This window comes from Aedes aegypti, chromosome 2 (genome assembly GCF_002204515.2).
Source record: "Aedes aegypti strain LVP_AGWG chromosome 2, AaegL5.0 Primary Assembly, whole genome shotgun sequence".
Taxonomy (NCBI): domain Eukaryota; kingdom Metazoa; phylum Arthropoda; class Insecta; order Diptera; family Culicidae; genus Aedes; species Aedes aegypti.
This window is the reverse complement of record NC_035108.1, coordinates 436,189,722-436,213,778: the sequence shown is the minus strand read 5'-3', so window position 1 is coordinate 436,213,778 and position 24,057 is coordinate 436,189,722. Positions and strand designations below refer to the sequence as shown.

At 39.0% G+C, this 24,057-nt stretch overlaps 2 protein-coding genes across 3 annotated transcripts in view; one reads left to right on the top strand and one right to left on the bottom strand.

Annotated features, from left to right (window-relative positions):
* The window catches only part of LOC5567008 (cGMP-dependent protein kinase, isozyme 1), a 176,099-nt gene extending 175,645 nt beyond the window's left edge, over window positions 1-454 (top strand). For both annotated transcript variants that reach the window (XM_021847821.1, XM_021847822.1), the window contains one exon: window positions 34-454. In XM_021847821.1, coding sequence (XP_021703513.1) covers window positions 34-196 — 163 coding nt within the window. In that variant the 3' untranslated portion in view covers window positions 197-454. The remainder of the gene's footprint in view (window positions 1-33) is intronic.
* LOC5567015 (lysosomal alpha-mannosidase) lies at window positions 438-22,527 on the bottom strand. Its single transcript, XM_001651360.2, has 3 exons — window positions 22,146-22,527; window positions 906-3,410; window positions 438-847 (listed from the first exon to the last, which is right to left on the bottom strand). Exons 1-3 carry the CDS (start codon window positions 22,293-22,295, stop codon window positions 476-478), a joined length of 3,027 nt encoding a protein of 1,008 aa, XP_001651410.1. The 5' UTR covers window positions 22,296-22,527; the 3' UTR covers window positions 438-475.
* Window positions 22,528-24,057: the final 1,530 nt, after the last annotated feature.

The window sequence follows — 24,057 nt, the reverse complement described above, 5'->3', positions numbered from 1 at the left end:
TGATTCAAACTTTACTAATTCTTCTGTTTGTAGATGGTTCCAAGGCTTCGACTGGGAAGGCCTCGCCAACCAAACGCTCAAATCTCCTCTGCAACCGAAGCTGAAGGGACCGCTGGACATGTCCAACTTCGATGTGTTCCCCGCCGACGGTCACATTCCACCGGACGAGGTTTCCGGGTGGGACGAAGGATTCTAGAGCGCTAGAGCCGGAAGTGCAATCGATGAGCAATATCAGAGGACAGACGACGACGTGCTTTACCACAAATGTAAATGATGAGCTTTACCCAAAAAAAAAATGAAATATTTAGAGTCATTAGCTTAACTTGTAGGAACCTCAAGGCCTTAGATTACGCATAGGAGCTATATTTAATTTCTCAAGTTGTTTGTAGAGTTGCACACGATTTATATGCCCCTCTTAATAAAATGGTGAATTTGAGTATTTTGATGAGCTTTATTGGATCGAGTTTGATTTCATTCACTTCCGATTCATTTCAATGACAAAGGTTCTAATCTCCATTGGGTTCAGCTTGACCTTTAAGCTGTTGTCGCTTCGGTGCTTGATACGATTGTTGACTTCTTCAGGGATAGGCACCGGATCCGCATAGAATTTCAAACGGGAACTGTCCTCTATCCACTGGTTTCCGGCTAGGGTAGTCTCCCGAATGCTGCTGATGTCGAACTTAGAAAAGACGACTTCGAGATCCAAAGTGATGGGAGCCGAGTACAAAGTGTCTTCGTCTTTTTCGAACAAATGTTCGAATCGCACGAGGTATGTGGAAGGATTCTTCCAGGCCTCAAAGGTGAGAAGGTTGACGTTCGCCGGGAGCGATGCTTCCATTGCTGAGAACTAAAGAAAAAATCATTTGAGTGATTCCTGAATACATTTGAACAACGCAGCCACTTACCATATTGACGTAATTCGACTGCCAATCCTCAAACGACACGTCAGTTGCATCGCTCAGGAACATCCACGGAGGCAACAGGACATGGTTCTGCAAGACTCGTTCCCAAACCTGAACAGGCATCATCTGAGGTGCCTTCGAGCCAAACACCAGGTAGTGTTTTCCACGAGCGATCAGTCCCGTTCCGTAAGCCGTCTCGTTCAAAGCTTCACCAACTCCAAATGCGTCATCTCGCAGCAGTCGTCGATGTACCATCAGCTCAATAACTCCATCTTCCATGCTGGTACCACCCTGAGCACGGTCGTTCAACACGGCCATACGCAACTTGTCATCTTCCACTGCCATCTTCGTAGTCACCGGGTAGTAGTTTCCGGCAACAGGTTCATCCAACTGCAAATCCCACGTTTCCCGATGGTTCCTTTGTCTTCTCATCATCTCGCGGCCGTTCGAATCCGTCCAGAACACGCCATCTGATTGAATATCCGAATAGTATCTGGTAACGATTTCCTTACCCTTGCTATCGTCGATTGGGATTGGTCCCACCATCCATTCAAACTCCACATGCATCTCGTTCTGATGTACGCGAATGACCTGACTGATCCACTCGTTGAACTCTTGGTGGACTTCCTGCACTAGATCGCCGTTAATGACGGTCAGCCGGACCGATGTAGCGACATGCTTCTCCGTACTGTTGGGTCGGAAAATGTACGCACCTGATGAACGGTTTTCAAAGACTTCGTTGTTGCCGTAAGCACCTTCGTAATAGAGGAAGTCCTGTTGCAGTCGATGGATCTCTTCGCCGATCTGAATCGTGCTCAGGAAACCGTTCTCGTCAAAGTTCAGCGTGAAATAATTGTTTCCGATGCTTACGGATTGCTCCTTGGACGTGCTTTCGTCTTCTGGAGAAGAGGTGTCGTAGGTTTCCGTTACATAGAAAGATAGATAACCCATGGGCGGAACATCGTTGGCTAGGAAGACCAATTCCTGCGTTGAGAGTCCAGTTCGGTAGAATAGGTTGGCGACGGGTTCTGGAAGTGGAACGATTTGGGTAGGAATTTCCAAACCTTGGTGATCCTTCACAACGTAGCTGTTTCCCGTGACCGGCAGACGAACATATTGGTAATTAGCTTGAGCAAGTGGATTGTACAGAGTAACCACGAAGTTTTCTTTGGTCTCGGATATTTCACATTGGCTGATGTTGAGCAGATGGCACGATTCAAATTTCACGTTATTGTTGGTCAAAGCTTGAAGCGCAGCATTTGTGTTGACCCCACAGGCTTCAAAAGCGACATGAAGCATTCGGGAATAGTCGTCGGTGACGTGTTGCTTCTCGGTTCCAGTAACTGCATCGTGATGTTGCATAACACCGATCGCATCCCGTAGAACGGTCAGATGTTCTTCACTTCCCGGAGAGGGACTCAAAGCGGTCAGCTGTTTGCAAACTTGCAAGAGATGGTTACCGTGGCGTTCCATGCGCTTCGAGGTTGGCCGAGACGTGAAATAACCCGTCCAGTAGGCATGCGGATCCGATGCGTATGGGAAGAAGTCGTCAGTCTTGGTTGGCCAGGTAAGGTTTGCATCGTGGACGGCTTTCAGATAGCAAGTAGGAGTGGAGTAGAATACGTTCACGTTAGATCCTGACGATTGACGAGCATTCGTGTACCTTATGAGCTTATCCATGTTCTTGAAATTCATGTTAGCGTCCATGTAGTTGAAGTCATCGCCCATAGTGATGATCAAATTGTTGGATCGATATCTCGCCGACATGTTAGTGACGAACGTCAAGAAATCATCCACTTTCTGGTTGACATTGTTCTCAGTGCTATGCTCTCCATCAACAAACGGATCATCCCTGCAGAGTACATCAAAGCAGAATCCAGGTGGAGCACTGTAATGGTTGTACAACACCGAAGTAAATAGATCGCTATCCTCCAAGTTAGCACTCGACTTCCACAGCATTTCTGCCGTTTTATCCTGCAGCCTCTTCGACTTATCGCGCCAATCCAAACGGGCGAAGAACATTCCATCGTACCCCATCTGAGCAAACAGGGAAGCCTGTTCCCGCGAATGTCCAAACGGATCGATCTGCCATCCAGCTCGAGGCCTTCCACACTCGCCAAAGGTGTCGTTCAACAGCCGCAGACCCCACGTGAACTGATCGATCAAGCTTTGGTAGTGCGAAGCGGCCTCGTCATTCATGCTCCATGCTCCTCCCACAAACTCCAGCCGACCTTCCTGCACCAACTGCTGCACGACTTCCTGAATTTCTGCCGTCTGTTCATCCCACCATTTGAAGAAAAATGCCGACTCCACGTAGATGAACTTCCGGTCGGGATTCTTCTGCAGTGCCTCGACCACCGAATCCAGAATGTACTGCACTCCGGCCATCTGATAATTGGTCTTGCTACCGTAGTAGTACTGATCTACGGTTTTGAGCCAACCGACGTCATCGTGACTGTGCGGCACCAGGTGGATGTTGAGCATACCATCCTTCGGGGCTGGGCATGACTGTGGATGGGGAGAAAAGAATCGATTGTTAGTCAAGATATGAGATGATTGGTGAAACCGCAGTTATCTTGATAGGTGTGTGAAGGATGGGATCAAAGTTCTTAAAGGTGATGGCACAGTTGTTTTCAAGTGAGGGTAATCAATTTTATCTGATTTGAGTTCGACAATTGAAGTGTTTTCCAATTTCAAGTTGTGTAACATTTGTTTATTTGAATTGCATTCACAGCTGGTGATAGCAATATCAGCATTCGGACAATGAGCCTATGCTTATGTGAACGGTGCCTGTGGAGTACCAGGGCACCCTCCACAGTATTATGCCCTTACTGTGCTACCCGGAGCAATGGCGCAGTTGACCTTGTACTTCTCCGAAATAATCGGCTACTCATATTATAATGTAATAATGTAATATGAATCGAATCAAAATTATCCAGGTGAACCTTCATCATGCAAAGGGCGCATCAGCAGTGCTCAGCAGAAGGTTCACCAAGGAAAATATCAATGTGGGACTAATTCAAGAGCCCTGGGTAAATAATGGAAGGGTACTTGGTTGCCCTTCGAGCAGTTGTAGAGTTTTGTACGACGAAACTCAGTCCAAACCACGGACGGCTATTCTTGTAGATAGGGACACAAAATTTGTCCCAATCACAGAATTTATCCGTAGAGACATTGTTGCGATCAAAGTAGAGGTGCCAACTATCCGTGGGAAAACGGAGGTATGTATTGCTTCTGCTTACTTTCCTGGAGATGTTGAAGATGTGCCTCCATGCTCTGTCGTTCATTTTGTCAACTACTGTAAGAAAATTAATGCCCAATTTGTAATAGGGTGCGATGCAAATGCCCATCATACAATTTGGAGCAGCACCGATATTAATAAAAGAGGAGAAGATCTTTTAAACTACATGTCGTCTAACAACATAGACATATGTAATAGAGGTGATTCTCCTACTTTTGTAAACTCTATCCGACAAGAGGTTCTTGATCTCACGATCTGTAGCGACTTGTTATCGGAGAAGATTGTGAACTGGCATGTTTCTGATGAAGAATCATTGTCAGATCATTAACAAATCCGGTTCGATTTTAAAGCTGGATCAGAAATAACAGAAAGCTATAGAAACCCGAAGAAAACCAATTGGGATCTCTATCGTTTTCATTTAACGAATAAGAATTCGTATAACGGTGAACAGTTCACGACTGTTTCACAACTGGAAAATGCCTCTGATGGGATCATTGACCAAATGGTCTCATCTTATCATGCTAGCTGTCCTATTCAACAAAGGTCATCTAACAGGGATGTGCCTTGGTGGAATGACAAGCTGGCAGGATTGAGGAAAAAATCCAGGCGGTTGTTCAATAGAGCAAAGATCACTTTAGATTGGGTTGAATACAAAAAAGCCCTAACAGAATACAACAGAGAACTAAGGCACGCCAAACGTAAGGACTGGAGACGGGTATTTGAAACCATCAACAACGCTCCTGCAGCTGCAAGGCTGCACAAAGTCCTTTCAAAAGACCATTCAAATGGTCTAGGTTGCCTTAAAAAATAAGACGGCAGTTATACTGTCGACTCTTCTGAAACACTGGAAGTAATGATGAGAACTCATTTCCCTGAATCGATCCCATATTCGGATGAAGAACAGGTCTCAGATGAGGCAAGACATGTATGGTCGATAAATGCCTATCAGAAAGCTTGTGAAATCTTCACGCCTTCGAGGGTCGAATGGGCATTGAGTTCTTTTCAGCCTTTCAAATCTGCCGGGAAAGATTATATTTTCCCAGCCTTACTGCAACAAGGAAAAGAGACGCTTTGTCCGCTCTTAACCGAAATATTCAAAGCAAGTGTTGCGCTTTCATATATTCCAAAAGCGTGGCAAAAGGTTCGAGTTGTCTTCATTCCAAAAGCTGGAAGAAAGGATAAAACAACTCCCAAAGCCTTTAGACCTATAAGCCTTTCCTCTGTTCTTTTAAAGACAATGGAAAAAATAATTGATGACTTCATCAAGTCAACAAGTTTAATAGAAATGCCTCTTTGTAAATACCAATTTGCGTATCAATCAGGTAAATCTACCATTACGGCGCTGCAGTCGCTGGTAAATAAAATCGAGAAATCTCTTGAAGCCAAAGAAATAGCCGTGGTTGCTTTTCTCGATATTGAAGGAGCATTCGATAATGCATCCTATAGCTCTATGAGTTCAGCCATGGAAGCAAGGGGCTTGGATAAAAGTGTTATCGAATGGGTTATGACCATGCTCAAGGGTCGCACAATTTCTGCTGATCTAGGAGGTGCGCAAATATCTATAAGATCTACGAAGGGATGTCCTCAAGGAGGAGTGTTATCGCCCTTACTGTGGTCTCTTGTAGTAGACGAACTCCTTAGAAATTTAATAGATCAAGGTTTTGAGGTAATTGGATATGCCGACGATGTGGCCATCTTAGTTCGTGGAAAGTTTGATAACACGATTTCCGATCGGTTGCAAACTGCGTTAAACATTACTCTCAAATGGTGTAAAAAAGAGGGGTTAAACGTAAACCCTTCAAAAACTACTATCGTGCCCTTTACCAGAAGGAAAAAAGTAAAGCTTATACAGCCTTCTTTGAATGGAGTTCAAATTCAATTTTCGGAAGAAATTAAACACCTTGGTGTTACTTTGGATAAGAAATTGAACTGGAACTCTCATCTGAGCAAGGTCATAAGTAAGGGTACTAATGCCCTATGGGTCTGCAATAAAGCCCTAGGAAAAACTTGGGGACTGCGACCTAATATGGTAAACTGGATTTATTCAGCAATAGTCCGACCAAAAATTAGTTATGCTTCACTGGTATGGTGGCCCAAGACAAATGAGGTAACCGCTCAGAAGAAGCTGGCTAAGTTGCAGAGACTTGCTTGTATATCAATGACAGGGGCAATGAAAAGTACACCATCGGTTGCCTTGGATGTCCTTCTTAATATACTGCCTTTGCATCAATTCATTAAACTGCAAGCTGCAAAAAATGCCTTGCAGTTTATTCGTTATAATAAAATACTAGATGGTGATTTGATTGGTCACATGAAAATCATCAAGGAATTCAATTTGAATTCAGATAACAAAACAATAGAAGATTGGATGACAACGAAGACCAACTATGATGTTCCCTTTAAAGTGGTTAAACCAAGCCGCTATACTTGGGATTCTGGTGGGCCAAGTTTACGTGCAGGTTCTATTGTGTTTTATTCCGACGGGTCAAAGATGGGCGACAATACCGGAGCTGGAGTTTTCGGCCCTGGTATCAGCAAGGTAATCGCTATGGGGCGCAGTCCCACCGTGTTCCAAGCTGAAATACAAGCCATCATTGACTGTACAAATGTTTGTCTCAAAAGAAACTATAGGTTTGCAAAGATCTGTATTTTCTCAGACAGTCAAGCAGCTTTGAATGCTCTAAAGGCATTCACATGTAGATCAAAGTTGGTGTGGGAATGCATTCTTTCTTTGAAGCAATTGGCCAGTAGGAACGAAGTTACATTGTACTGGGTGCCCGGCCATTGTGGAATTGAGGGGAATGAAATCGCCGACAATCTAGCAAGACAGGGTGCAGCTTCGAGCTTTGTCGGCCCTGAACCGTTCTGTGGTATTCCTGAGTGCACTCTCAGGATGAAACTGAAAAATTGGGAAATGTCCATGGTAGAATCCAATTGGAACGCCACGGATACATCCAAGCAAGCGAAAAGATTCATAAAACCCAGTCTAGCTAAAGCCCGGGCTATACTGAATCTTAATAAAGGAAATCTTAGGGTAATAACTGGCCTGATGACCGGTCATTGCCCAAGTAGGTATCATCTTAAAAATATAGGAAAAATACAATCCTCTGAGTGTCGTTTTTGTCAAGCTGAAGACGAAACTGCTGAGCATTTACTCTGCAACTGCAGAGCATTGCTTAATCAAAGAACGTTAACATTTGGAAAAGGGTTATTAGAGCCCTTGGAAATTTGGCAAGGTAGTCCTAATAGGGTAATAGACTTTATAAAACGAGTTGTGCCCAGTTGGGACAGTGTGACACATCAACCAATGTCTATCACATCTCAATTGTGAAAGGATATTTGATGAGCACCAAATAAAATATGAGTCATACCACAATATTCCTAAATAATGGAAGCAGTGGTTAAAAGGCTCTACAGATGACGAAAAAAAAAATGAGCCTATGCATTAGATTGATGCAAATTTTGAAGTTTTTGATCCCCTATGCTTAAACGATGTCAATTATGATGAAAATCATTCTCCCAAAATTTGAAGTGATTTGGAAGACATTTTTTGTACGCTATTTGATGTTTGTATGGAAATTACTATGGAAAAAGCAACCCGGTGCTAGGCAACCATGTTTTTGTGGTCAGCATCAAACTCAAGAGCAACAACGTGCATTGGCCTAATCATATTAGGAAATTTTCCCTCCAATAGGGTGATGTGCTAGTATCCATCGTATTAAGCATTGATCAGTGAGAACTGCAATTTTTTCAGTATTGAAGTGAATGATGCTGATACAAATCGATGCCAAACAATTCTTTCTCAAAACGGCTTTAACATTGTACAATAACATTTTGATAATCTTGATCTGTTTCCGATCAGTTTCCAGATTCGTATACGTAACCTTTTTTTATTGGTAGCCTCTAAATTCGACATGCTGAGTGCTTACAAGATGAAAAATTAATTCTACTACCGTTAAGTCACCAGTCACCGTGCGGCCTCCATTCACCGTGCACATATACAAATTCTTACAGAATATTCATACAATTTTCACAAATTATTCTTTTGTCAGCAAAATACGATGAAACTTATGAAATGAAGTAGTTTTTTGTCACAAAGCATTCTGAAAAACCTAGTTTATGCAGTCAAAATCATGTGAATTCTGTTTGATAATGAGATTTTCCAATACTCTTAGTAGAAACACCAAAAATTCACATTTTTCGTTTTAACGTTAGATTATGAAATTTTTCAAAATTTCAACAAATTTGCACTGTGGATACTAATAGTAAGATGTATTGCATCGTATGAGCAATGAGATTTTATGCAAATTAGAATTTTTTATTGCGTCTCAGTGGAAACCCAAATGCACGGTGAATGGACCCATTTTAGTATATATGGTTCCTATTACCGTGCATTACTGTAAAAGGCATGAAATTATTCGATAATATTAGATTTATTGTTGTGTCGTGATTTAACTACTTCATATTTAGTTTTTGAGTGAATATGGAATGGTTTGGACAAAACAGTCAAAGCTCCTATAACGATTTTAGTGAAAAAATAAATATTTTGCCGATTTTTGAACTTTTTATGTTTTTATTGTAAATAAAGATTTGAATGCACTTAAAAATGATTGCGCACACTACTAGCAACATAGTTGCTCCATCAACAACGTTTCTTCAAGATACGAAATAAAATCATGACGAAAACTATACGCACGGTGAATGGTACACTAGTGTGCACGGTAAATGGTGACATAGAACGGTACGAGGCGACCTTAACATGACAGTTGCAAACATAATTTTTGAGTAATTTTTTGTAATATATCACTAGTTTTAGATTTTTCCCTGAATTATGATATAATTGCACGCTACGTAGTACGTTTCAAATTATTTGGAAAAGTTATAGATTTTTTTGAAGTGCAAATTTTTCTTAAATGCACGGTGAATGGTAGCTTGACGGTACCTAAAATCAAGATGGCGTCAAAATCCAAGATGGCCGCCAGATTTTTTCACTAAAAATAATATTCTTATACTTTACTCGACTCGAATAAAACACCAAAGGTTGAAAACCTGTTTCTTTGTTTTAACAAAAATGATGTTTGTATTGATTGCACTCGCCATATACGTCAAAATCGTATAACATGATTTAGAAAATCGTTCATTTGATATGGTAAATACCATTGCTCACCTAGTTTCTGTAGCCTATCTTACGCAATTTTTCCTCAGTTTTCTGATGGTGATCTCAGAATTCAAAACTAGCGGTGCGCTAATGGTGAAAAATCGATTTTTCTAACAAAATTCAAGATGGCGGCCAAATTAAAAATGGCTGCCAAAATTTTTTCAAGTTTAAATGAAAGCTATATCCTTTCTCTATACGATTCTACTAACTTTGCTATGTGTTCCAAGCGAAATATGAGACATATCCCGTGAAGAAATACCCAAGATTTATCTAAAAATGGGCTTTTTCGCAAACTGTTCAGCTAACTGGCGTACGAGGGGTCCACCAATTTGAGAAAACAAAAAGGACCACCCTTAAGTTTTATCGAAAACTAGCGATCAGTGACATAAAATTGGAATTCTAACGATGGGTGCCGATGGCGGCCTGGTTTCAGCGAGAATTGCTCAATACATTAGTTTCATTGCATTTTTGGTGTACAGGTGGACGAATCATAAAACCTTTCACAAAATTACATTTGGAAAATGAATCTATGTTGCAGGTAAGTTGGAATATCCGCCGTAGTGGAACATTTTAAGTTTGATACGACGAATAGTAGCTCTTACGACGAAGTAGAACGAAACCCTACTAAAATGTGTTTCTAGCTAATCATATCAACCCAAATTGACTTGCTGTACTGCCATCCAATAGTTTGCAACCGTTTGTTTGTTCGAATAGCTGTTGTTTTGCGGGAGAAGAAATTTTTCAGAGAAAAAGATTTCGCCATCATCGATTGTTACTCCTCAAACGGTTATTTGTTTACTAACATTGAGCTGTCAGTGGAACCACTTCCCGGAGGGAACCAGAGATGTTTGCTCGTTATTTTTCAATTGGGTTGTATTGGCGGTGTCAGGAGACTGGGAAAAGCAAACCTTTGATGTTCAGTCCTCTAAATGTTCGTTACAATAATCTATGAAAAAGTGAACAAAATCTATACATGAGTTCACAATTTGACGTTTGAGTGGTGCCGTGTTATTTATGTGACCATGGAAACTAGTGAATTTGGCTCCGCTCAAACGTCAAATTAGTGAACTCGTGCATTCGTTCATTACTTTAAGAGCAACACTGCTTTTATGCTATAGAACATGAGCCTCTGTACGTGCCATAAATTCTTTAGTTCGTATGACTTTTAATGTGCGCCGTGTGTTGGTGCTGTCTCGCTCTCTCTCACGGGCAACTTAAAAACAGAGCGCACAGTTAAAGTCAAACGTTTTATTTCATGCACAGGCTCATGCTACATGCAAATCCACTTTATGATGATGAATAACAATGTATCCTGACGTCCAATTTAAATGTGGTCTTCGGCAAAGTTGTAGCTGGAAGGATTGAGAGTTTCATTTTTCCATAACTTATTATGACGAAGAGATAGAGGGCACAAAAGGTTGGCGTTTCACATAGTAATCTCCACATAAACTTCAAATGGCGTGTTCTCAGTCAAATTTCTTCTGAATCATTTCAAACTTCAGGAGGTTCCTATTTACCATAATCGTTTAAGCACAAGGGAGCTAAAATTTCAGAATTTGCATCACTCTACTATGCATGCTATAAAACGTTTGATTCTTCCTGTGCGCCCTGTTTTCAAGTTGTTTATGAGAGAGCACGAGACAGCACCAACACACCGCGCACAGTACAAGTCAAAAGAATAAAGGAATTTATGACACGTATAGAGGCTCATTAGCATCTGTACGTGCCATAAATTCATAGTTGCTTAGAAACTGTTGTTAATTTAAAGGCTTGATCAATGAGATTGAAGTTTGTAGAAAACGCATAGATTCCTATCACAAGAAATCCAAACATCACAACATACTGAATTTGATTCTGCCTATGAGCGTGCCGCTGGAAAAAAAAAGTTCGTAATGCCTTCAGTTAATTGAAAAGGTTTATAATACAAATAAATCCAAAATATTTCCTTTAGGCTCATACCCGGATTTGTATGAGAATATACTGCAGACGGTGTATACTCCAAATTAGGAATATTATATTTTTAATAGGAGTTTTATGATAATGCTTTTATTATTAATACGAATTCAAAAGAACAATTACACGCTATTGATCATGCTGAGAGTCGTGGTTTCGATTTCCAATGGATCATTGAAGGTAGTTTTTGCAAGTGCTCACCGCTTCAAAACAAAAGCGCCACTGTATATGGGATTTAACATTGTGACAGCATTGCTGTTCTGTCAAACACACAAGGCTACGATGGCGCAATCTATGCTTTCCATTGCGGCCGTTTTGGTTATTTTAATGATCCATTGGCGAGGATCTTTTCGTATTGTTTCTCGACTTTCCAGGGCATAAAGTATCTTCGTACGTGTCACAAACAGTGTTGTGAAAAACTCAAATTATCATAACTCACTCCAGATATTCTACATGCGTGAGTTGTCAGCCACGCAACTCAGCAGTCAAAAATTTAAATCAAGGATGAGTTGGCTCATCTGTTTGATTGATTGTCTCGTCTATCACCTGTTTGCCATGATTTTTTGTTAGCATGGTGGAATTAGAATAATCCTTTAGAACGTAAACAGCAACATTCAGTATTCAAGAGTTTTAGACGGGTTTTTTTTCCGAGTGCGCATTGTACCTTCGTACCTAGCAATAAAACAGTACTTTTCAGTGCTACATAAACAGTACTTTTCAGTACTATTTTTTCTACTATTGATCCCTTTACGATCCTTGGACCCGTGCCTTCGATTTTTTGTTGGACCCGTTGGCGAAAGCTAGCGACTTCCTCAGCCGACTGGTTGGAGTTCGCAGCTACAAAGCAAACCCGAGGAGGAACAAATAACTCCCCAATAACTTATGCATACTATATTTTGGTATCATACCATAATTAGGTATTATTCAGTTGTCAATACCTCATTTTGGTATTATCATGGTATTTGAAAAACAATTAAAAATACTTCATTTTGGTATTCGATAGCTATTGAGGACTGCTGGAAGTATTGAAAAATTTCACTTTTATATGAAAATCCATCAAGTATTATTTAGGTATTACAATATCTGATCTAGTTATCAGGTTGGTATTTGTAGAATATGCATAAGGTATTATTTGAGGTATTTTACCTCTTATGCAGGGCTCATTCATACCTCATTCAGGTTGTAAGTATTGGAAATTGTCTGGTATGGAATACCTCAATTTGGTATTCAGTAGTTATTTTCTTCTGCTCGAGAAGCCTTGCTGGTGTCAGGGTTCGATTACCGGTCGGTCCACGACCTTTTCGTCATGGAAATTTCCTTAACTTCTCTGGTCATAAAGTATCTGTGCATTTCTGCATCTTTGGAAAAGGGATCAACTAGGACCAGTGATTAACATCAAGCAATGATGTTGCTTACTTAAGTGCACACTGTCAAGTCTGAAACGGAGGGGGGACTGTTTCTATGGTGCGATATTGGTCGCAGCCTACTTATGTGATATATGAATATCTGTCGGTCAAAGCTACCATGTGCGTTGACTATGTTCGGAGGGCATGATTAATAAAGCAGAAGCTTTTATATTCGGCGGTCTATACACAGTCAAACGATCTATGTAAATGTATGCTGCACATCTCCCCTCTTCTCAAAAAAAAAATCTGCTAGGTTTATCTTAATCTCCTTCACTTCAAATCAATTGAAATGATCACTACATTTCAAAGTTCAGTTCAACCTTAAAAACAGGTTAATTTTGTTTCCGTGTTGATATCCTTTGTACACTGAGCCGAAAAAATACTTAAGAATTTTATACATTGTGGCTTATGAATCATGCAAATTATGATTTCACTTAATCATTTCAAAAATATGATCGTAAGTTTCTATAAGTGAGATCTATGGATTCTTTATGAAACAGAAATAAAAATATTTTCATAGAAGTCACTAGGATAAATCGTCCATTATCAAAAATTGGTACTAGTTTGATGTATTCTGGTCACATACTTGATGTTCATAGCATTGGTTTGAGAAATTCAACTAAATGACTTATGAAAATAATAAAAAATCATAAGTTAATCTCACAAGCTTCAATAATCATCATTGTGGCGCCAACCCATAATTATTTCTTCTGAAGTTGTGAAGTATTTTTGCCTAAGTGTACTCTTCTCGTTGGGAGATTATCTGGAAAATATTTGTTCCTAGTATATGTTTACAAATATCAAACTAACACAACCATAGAGGCAAAGACAACATAAAGACCTCCATGTCCCTTGCAGTTGCCCAAAATGTTATGGCACATAAGGTATTAAATCAAAATCTAGAATGCCGTGAAAATTGTACTACGATGCATGAAATTTTCACCAGAGGTAGAGCTCGTGGATACATGACCAAAAGTGAAATTCAAAAAAATAATAGTGGCCTATTTTCCCGGAAAACTCTAGATGAATTTTCACGATTTCTCTATATACCTCAAATTTTGAAAATTCATATCTCCTGAACTATGCATTGTAGAACAAAAGTTTTTTAGTGAAAACGAAAGAAAATTTTCTCAGCAATCTATTAAAAATATAAAAAGAAAAACATTTCTCGGAAAATTTTTCACCATGGAGAAAATTGTCGGAAAAATAGCAAAAAAACTATCGTCTGTATCATTAAAAATTTTCAAAAAAATGTTATTTGTTTCATTAATTCATACTCTAACTTTCGTCAATAGACGCCAAAGTGGTATCTTTTACCGTTTAGGCGACAGAACTGAAAAACCGATGACCACCCGCACGCTTCCCATAGGAAAATGTGTTCTATTGTGGGCCTCATAATCGTGCGCTAACGGCGGCAGTAATTTACACGCATTGTAAGTGTAACACAGTAAACCATCCTTTCCTTTCCAGTCAGAAGAAGCTTTTCGTCAATTGGACCACTCTCCATTGGTCAGTTGGGTGTTTTGTGTGCCCTTCATCAGCAACGTTATTTAGTATTAAAGCTAACAGCCTCTATGAAAGCCGCACGGGAAGTTCTTGTTACAATCAATCATTATGGTAACGTTTGAAGGATCAAATCTCAAGATCCACTTTCATTGAAAACTTATGAATATATTGTTAATATGTTGTTTCGGCCAGGACGTCTTTCCTACGTTGTCTTTTACGATACAACGGACGGCAAATCAAGCGAACGGCTTCACTTTAACAAATTTATTACCACTGAGAGGCAGCATGCCTACTCGGTGGAAAAACGAAAGAAACTACATTCTTACAAATTCAATGGGTGCGCCTTATATAGGCGCACGATACGGCCAGACAAAACATACAATAATTATTCATTACGCGCGTACGCTTTTCAATACAGTTTGGCGCGCTGTTGGGTTGGCGCCAACTGTAGAGGCTGCACGCTGACTGGCAGTGGAATATTACACAGCAGCCATCAATGGAACAATAGATAGCGTCCCTGAGTGTTATACAGTTGATTGATATTATATACATGCAAATACTATACTATATTCTTCCAAGGAACAATTAGAATTTATATCAAATATATCACTTTGAATAGAAAACAAAACTGAAAACTTATTCGCGCGCTTTTAGTTAATTATCTAATCATTTGATAAATTTGAAAAAAGCAAGAAAATTACAAATAGCACTTTATGTATGCATAAATATCCTTTTTGCTTGGCAACTATATGATACTGAGGGTCAATCATGGGAAACACTCACTCAGTTATTGTGTTTCCCTCACTCGCTTCCACGCACAATCGGAAGCGAGAAAGCCATTTTTTTTAACCAAGCCGAACGTTTCAATTTCCAGTGCCCATTCTGCTTCTTCGGCGAGCACTAAGCGAAACAAAAAAACGGCATCTGATCAGTCGAATGCAATACCAATATTCGGACAAAGGACAAACCTGGACAAACATTTCAAAAGGGCACATCGACATTGGTAAACAATGGCTTTGCAAGACGCTGTGGGGCCCGATTCAAGTCGATCACACTCACCAATACCACTATCAGGAAGAGCTAACACTAATCTTCTTGATAGTGGTGTTAGTTTGCGTGGGCGGGCTAAGATGGGCTCAACAGCAACGTTTCCAAAAAAAGGCTCAAGTCCTCTTGAGCCCTTTTCAAATGTTTGTCCAGAAACATTTGAAAAGGGCCCAAGAGGTCTTGAGGTTTTTTTTTCAGAAACGTTGCTGTTGAGCCCTTTTAGCCCGCCCACGCAAACTAACCCCACTATCAGAAAGATTGGTGTTAGCTCACGCAGAAGAATTTCAGTATGTTAAGATTACAATCCTGTCAATTACTTTAACTTACGCACAAATAGTTGTTTCGAAATAAAATTAACTTACGCCAACACTAAATTAACGCCAAATCAAATACACACACTTCTTTGATTGAGCTATCCATTTGTACTTATAACAATTATAATTTTGATCATTATCTCTATTCGGAAACATTCACCTCCCTAGACTTCAAGTCATGCTCACAAATCTACTTACTTCTAACTTGCAAGGAATAGTGTAGGTGCTAAGATGGCCACCTCTCACGCAGGAGACCACATATCAAGTTTGTCAACTCGCCCTTTGTTTTCAATTTTGCAATGTTTTTTTTTAGATCGATAAAGCAGCACCGAAACTTTCCAGATATGTTGATATAGCAGAACAAAATGCTGAGTAAACATTGCAAAATATTGTAAACTCAATAAAATTCACTTTGAGTCAACTAAAATATAGTTAAATTTTGACGTTTGACGTTTGTAAATTCAATCAAAAATATAGTTGTCAACAACTATATGGTATAGTTATGTTTAACAATATACTGTCAATTCAACTATATTTTTAGTTATCTCCAAATTAACCTTAAAATATAGTTAAATTGACCGGAAAAATGATTACGAACACTATATTTTGTTCTCCGTGCTCTTCCTGATAGTGGTATTGGTGAGCGTGATCGAGTTGAATTGGGTTCAACAGCGGCTTGCAAAGCCAATGTTTACCAATGTCGATGTGCCCTTTTGAAATGTTTGTCCAGGAATGATTGTTTACATTCTGATTCCGTTCGAATGGCATTCGGGTTTGAGTGCTGATGAGCGTTCACTGACTGGCAGTCCACACCACGGAATGATTCAGTGAGTAGGAATCCTCTCAATCAGTTCAATGCATTCGGCGAATGGATGCTAAGTGCATTAACTCGTGCCTCGCAGATACAAGTGTATTGGTATTCACTTCTCTTCGCGTTCCTTCCGATTGTCGCTTTTACACAATCGGTTTCGACGCTTTCATGCTACACTCCGCCTAGGACGGTTCAGCTATCACTGAATATTCGATTGCAGCAGATTTTTTGCTATTTTTCATCGGTGGCGTTCGGGTGAGTGAGTGAACTTTCCCATGCTTGCTGAGGGTCAGTTCCTATTACCTATATTATTAAATGTTAGGATCGTTTTCAATTAAAGACTGTTGGTCTCAATAGTAAAGGTTACGAATAAAGGACATACAAAATACCCAAAGGAGAGTGCTCCGATTGACGAAAAGCTTCTTCTGACTGGAAAGGATATGATGGTTTACTGCGTTACACTTACAATGCGTGTAAATTACTGCCGCCGTTAGCGCACGGGTATGAGGCCCACAATAGAACACATTTTTCTATGGGAAGCGTGCGGGTGGTCATCGATTTTTCAGTTCTGTCGCCTAAACGGTAAAAGATACCACTTTGGCGTCTATATACGAAAGTTAGAGTATGGATTGATGAAACAAAAAATATTTTTATGAAAATTTTTCATGATACAGACGATAGTTTTTTCGCTATTTTTCCGACAATTTTCTCCATGGTGAAAAATTTCCGAGAAATGTTTTTCTTTTTATATTTTTAATAGATTGCTGAGAAAATTTCCTTTCGATTTCACTAAAAAACTTTTGTTCTACGATGCATAGTTCAGGAGATATGAATTTTCAAAGTTTGAGGTATATAGAGAAATCGTGAAAATTCATCTAGAGTTTTCCGGGAAAATAGGCCACTATAATTTTTTTGAATTTCACTTTTGGTCATGTATCCACGAGCTCTACCTCTGGTGAAAATTTCATGCAAATCGGAGAACCTCCGGCCCAAATCGTCCGATAATAAAAAAAAATACCCAGTACGCAAAATTTACAACAAAAAAGGTATACGGAAAAATCAGACTAACTTATACAGTTTTAAAGATACAGCGATTTTAATACAAAATTATGATATAATTTTCAATTTTCGGTCATTATAATATAACTTAGAAACGGTTTGTCCGATCAGTTTGATGTCTTCCGCAAAGGTTTAGGTTATTGTTGGGACTATCTGGAAAAACATATACACTGTAAAAAAATGTTGTAATTGTTTATATACCGAAAATAAAGCTCAAAAATCAATATTCTCAAAAATCGTATTTCTGATTTTTTTTTTTTTTTTTATGTTGAAGTAGACAAAAAATGAAGTCTTTTGCACAGTGGGTCCAGATGGAGAAATCATGGACAAAAAAGTTATGATTTTTTGAAAAAAAAGGTGAATTTGTTGAAAATGGTCATAATAAACTTTTCAAATGTTTCGGTAGCAATTAGCAAAATTTTCTCATATACCTTTTTTGTTGAAAATTTTGCGTACTTTCATTAAATCGGGTCGAAAAGCATTCAAAAAGTTTATTTAGACCATATTGAAAAAACAACCTTTTTTTAAAAAATCATAACTTTTTTGTTCATGATTTCTCCATCTTGACCCACAGTGAAAAAGACTTCATTTTTTGTCTACTTTAACCTTTAAAATAATAAAAAAATCAAAAATACAATTTTTGAGAAAATTGATTTTTAAGCTTTATTTTCGATATATAAAAAATTACAACATTTTTTTTTACAGTGTATATTTTTTTCCAGATAGTTCCAACAATAACCTAAAACTTTGCGGAAGGCACCAAACTAATCGGACAAGCCGTTTCTAAGTTATATTTTTTTGAAAATTATTAAGGATTTTTTTCTTGGGCCCTTCTCAAAAGTAAGGCTAGAGTCAAAATGGCGAGCCGATGATGCAAAAAGGCATTTTTGGGCATAAAGAAAGCATGTGCAAAATTTCGTCCAAATCAAAAAATATAAAAATGAAATTTGGGAAAAAAGTCGTCATTTTCTGTGGAACCGCTCTTTTGCGTTTGTTTCTGTCTTTCATCACATGATTATTTCAATTCTCGAAAACTTATTCATACAGACTCAAGTCAAAAAAGTATACAAACTTACTTTATCGATCCTACGTGTTAAGCAGGCGGAATTCTACACGTATCGCTCTGTACCAACTCAACTTTTCACTTTTAGAACGTTTAATTTCCGGATTTACAAAACGACGAAAGTAAGATTTTCAACTTTCGCAACCTAACCACTACTTTCGCCGCCCCGCTGTATGGGCTTGAGCTTGAGCTTAATTGGCCGCCCGTGGATGCACTCCAGTATCGCCAGATCAGCTGCACTTACACAAGGAACCAACCGAATGACTGCTTGGGACTAACAGGCATCCTCAGTGTATAAGTGCTGGTGATCTTCTATTTTTAGGCAACAATGGCACCTGCCACGTCAGAATGCAGACCAATGTAGGGAAGGGGGAGGAATTGATGATGCATTGAACTGACTCCCACGTAGACCGTATATTCCACTGCATCCACGTCAGTTCATGCGGGAGTGTATGGATTGGGGGAAAGGCATGGCAGAGAGGTTTGCTTGTGGTTAGCAGACTGCCTATGTATCAGGCGTAAGAAAGGCGTGCGCGTGGAAGTAGTAAGCGTTAGGGAAACGGTTTCTTGTCCGTCTCTGGTTCTAGCGTTTGCTATGAACGAATAGTTTGAGTGTGATATATTTAGAATGGAAGATAGAAGCAAGTGAGAGATATACAACTACAAAGTACGAGGAAAGGGACGGGCCTGGGATTGAACCCATGACCTTCTGCATATGAAGCAGAAGCGGTAGCCATCAGACCACCAACCCCGTCTATATACTTTCGCCGCCCCGCTGTATGGAGAGACAAAGTGACTTAACCACGAATCAAAACAAAACACTACTTGAGCCGATTTTACACTGATAGAAAAACGTCGAAAGTATCTTGATGAAACGGCTTATCATTTTGTTTAATTATTTTTTTGGGAAATAATAGAAACTACGTAGTTTTTGAACGCGAGCTGATTGTATGCAAAATTTAAGTGGTGTACACTGCGAAAAAATGTTATAAAGGTGATTCATTTTAAAACAGTTTTAGAAGACAGGTTATGATTCTTCTGAATTAATTTTCTCAAAACCGTATGAAAGTTACTTACGTCGATTTGAAAAAGTAATCGAGAATTATATTATTAATGAATCAGCTTTCCGCACATTTTTACCTTGAAACGTTATGAGCTGTACCGCGAAAAACCGCTGTTTATTAACAAGCGATGTTGGAGTAGATGTAAGTTAATGCACTCTCACTCTCAAGATAGTGGTTTGAATTCCTGCTCCCATTTTTATTTACATTTTGTCGCATTTTTGCAATGTCGATGAAGAAGATTAATGCCGGTTTTGACAACACAACATCAACAATAATACCATTGTCATGATTGTATATTAATATTGAGTCAATCATATCTATGGTTGATTCAATTATTTTGTGTAGTTGAACCAATCATACCAAATAGTTAAACCTAGCATAGATATTGTTGAATCAATTTTAATATATGATTGACTGAAATTCAATGTAAAATATGATTGATCTACCAGCAAATATGATTGACTGGACAATTCTTTTTTCTCCGTGTTTGTTTGTTCGAATAACTGTTGTTTTGCGGGAAAAGAAATTTTTCAGAGAAGAAGATTTCGCCATCATCGATTGTTACTCCTCAAACGGTTATTTGTTTACTAACATTGAGCTGTCAGTGGGAACCACTTCCCGGAGGGAAGCAGAGATGTTTGCTCGTTATTTTTCAATGGGGTTGTATTGGCGGTGTCAGGAGGCTGGGATCTATTCATCCCGCCAGGAGCACCACTGTTGCCTGACGAACAGTTGGTGAATGCACATGCAAATCCACTTTATGATGATGAATAACAATGTATCCTGACGTCCAATTTAAATGTGATCTTCGGCAAAGTTGTAGCTGGAAGGATTGAGAGTTTCATTTTTCCATAACTTATTATGACGAAGAGATAGAGGGCACAAAAGGTTGGCGTTTCACATAGTAATCTCCATATAAACTTCAAATGGCGTGTTCTCAGTCAAATTTCCTCTGAATCATTTCAAACTTTAGGAGGTTCCTATTTACCATAAACATAATCGTTTAAGCACAAGGGAGCTAAAATGTCAATATTTGCATCACTCTACTATGCATGCTATAAAACGTTTGACTCTTCCTGTGCGCCCTGTTTTCAAGTTTTTTATGAGAGAGCACGAGACAGGACCAACACACGGCGCAGAGTACAAGTCAAAAGAACAAAGGAATTTATGGCACGTATAGAGGCTCATGAGCCTTTGTACGTGCCATAAATTCTTTTGTTCTCATGACTTTTACTGTGCGCCGTGTGTTGGTGCTGTCTCGCTCTCTCTCACGGGCAACTTGAAAACAGGGCGCACAGTAAAAGTCAAACATTTCATAGCATGCATAGGCTCATTAGCATCTGTACGTGCCATAAATTCATAGTTGCTTAGAAACTGTTGTTAATCTAAAGGCTTGATCAATGAGATTGAAGTTTGTAGAAAACGCATAGATTCCTATCACAAGAAATACAAACATCACAACATGTTGAATTTGATTCTGCTTATGAGCGTGCCGCTGGAAAAAAAAGTTCGTAATGCCTTCAGTTAATTAAAAAGGTTTATAATTCAAATAAATCCAAAATATTTCCTGTAGGCTCATACCCCAGATTTGTATGAGAATATACTGCAGAAGGTGTATACTCCAAATTAGGAATATTATATTTTTAATAGGAGTTTTATGATAATGCTTTTATTATTAATACGAATTCAAAAGAACAATTACACGCTATTTTAAATTTCTAGATCGGTGCACAATTGACTTACAATAGAAGGCGTAGCGATAAACTTACAGCTATTGAGCAAGATCAAGCTGAAAGTCGTGGTTTCGATTTCCAGTTGGCGAGGATCTTTTCATATTGTAAATTTTCTCGACTTTCCAGGGCATAAAGTATCTTCGTACGTGTCCCAAACAGTGTTGTGAAAAACTCAAATTATCATAACTCACTCCAGATATTCGTCATGCGTGAGTTGTCAGCCACGCAACTCAGCAGTCAAAAATTTAAATCATAGATGAGTTGGCTTATCTGTTTGATTGATTGCCTCGTCTTTCACCTGTTTGCCATGATTTTTTGTTAGCATGGTGGCATTACAATAATCCTTTAGAACGTAAACAACAACATTCAGTATTCAAGAGTTTTAGACGGGTTTTATCCGAGTGCGCATCGTACCTTCGTACCTAGCAATAAAACAGTACTTTTCAGTGCTACATAAACAGTACTTTTCAGAACTATTTTTTCTACTATTGATCTTTTTACGATCCTTGTTTGGACCCGTGCCTTCGATTTTTCGTTGGACCCGTTGGCGAAAGCTAGCGACTTCTACAAAGCAAAGCCTTGCTGGTGTCAGGGTTCGATTACCGGTCGGTCCACGACCTTTTCGTAATGGAAATTTTCTTGACTTCTCTGGTCACAAAGTATCATCGCACATACCACACGATATACGAATGCAAAAAAAGCAACTTTGGCAAAGAAGGCTCTGAGTTAATAACTGGGGAAATGCTCATAAGAACACTAAGCTGAAAGGCAGGCTCTGTCTCAGTGATGACGTAATGCCAAGAATAAGAAGAACTGATAATAACTATGGAAGTGTTCATAAGAGCAGGTTAATTATCAATCCCACATTAAGAACGTTAAATCCCTTACCTCATATCCACATTGAGCTTCCTTCCTGATCTCGTTATGCTTCCAATGATGCTTTCGAACATCCATCATCGCTCCACTACCACGATAATGCGCCCCAGGGCGGGCCAGTGCCCCCACCAGAAGAAGGGACACAGACAACACCACCAACATATTTCTCCGTTATGACGCCGTATCAAAACAACCACTTGCTGCCGAGTCGTCGTTCTAAAGTTCAAAGATCAGCATAAACACTTTATTCGCTTCCGACTATAGGAATCATTCACTTGCTGAATCGTCTTCGTTTGATTAAATATAATATAAGTAGCTCGATTCGATAACCCCTTCGGAAAATAAGGGACCCGCTCTTGACGAGCCTTCGATTGGCACTGAGTAATTTACGGCTTGTTCCGAGGAAATTATAGTATGGAACTACTGAAGTGGTGGAAGAACGGTATGCGGGTGGGCAAATTTTGGAAAGCTGATGGTATCGGTAGAACGTCTCTTCCATGGCGGCGCGCGATATGATTGTTCCTTCAATTTGAATCAATTGTTGGGGGGCTCTTTCTATTTGTCAGTCACAGCAGATAGCTAGTCCACGCGCATACGAATGTGAATCAGCATCTTCAGTTGCATTATGTTTACGTTGATATGAGTATTTCAAAAACGATAGCAGGGGGTATCATTTGCATTGTTTGTATTTTTCGAAATGTTTGCACTTTGATTGGAGTTCTAATTTAAGGGAGAATCAGTATAAGCTACATTGCTTGGGGTAAAACGCACAACTTCAGTTTTCACAAACATTGACGCTATAAATAGTTTGAGCAGAAACGCATTTTCACTTCGTAATCAGAAGGCATCGTTGAGTTTCAATATAAGAAGTATGCCATCAAACTTGAGATAAAAAACTGCCAGTAAATTATTACTACAAGTTTTTACATAAATCGAGACTGTGTTTATAACAAGCATGCAAGTTTGAATGAAGCGTTTGTTTGCTTTTTTCAAGAAAATTAGTTATGTGAGATTCCTGGAACTAGAATTATTCATAGTGTATTAAAAATGCAATACATGATTTCCCGTACATGTATTCCTCACCATCTCATTGGAAATAAGCATAGAACGACTAGCCTGTCCAAATTATATGCATGTCCAAATACGTTTTGCTTCAAACTTCCCTACAGCAATGAAGCGGCGATACCGATCGGCGCATGCTGAAAGCTTTATCAACTGAGTCAGCAATATGAAATTATGCAACGTGAGATCTACAAGGACAAGCAAAAATCTTTAAATATTTAATCTTAATCTGTTGGGGATAGCACTTCAAAGTACTTCCATGAAGGTTATTTTAATTCCTTTATTAGTTATAGGGGGAGATCCCCCAGTGCCGGACAGCACCCAATACCGGACAAAGTCGAAACTTTGAGAAATCATGGTCCAATCAAGATGGTGTATTAGTAGAAAAGAAAGCTATTATGTAGACTAATGTTTGTGTAGAATAACACATCCTTGAAATATGCATGCCTTTTCGAAAAAGAAGAAAAGTTTGAAAATCTTTAAAATATTGACGTATTCTCTTAATTTTGAGCCTATTTAGTAAATATTTTTAAGATGAAAAAATACTTTGGATCCCGCAAGCATGATCGAACATAATCCTTATTTGATAGTATGAATGTATTTTGTACCATAATTGAACAAAATATGGACAAATTACAATTTTGGTTAAGCACCTTCTGTCCCTCAGTTTCGGACAGCTTGATTTGTTATATGATATCTTTGTAATTATTGCATCAGTGTCTCAAAATACTTTCATTTTTCATGGGTTCCGTCGATCATGGTATCAAACATGCAATAAAATTAAGAAGAATGAACATTCAGAACAACATCGTAAAATGTGCTATTTTTCATCATATATGAAAGAGGTTTTTGATAGGCATCT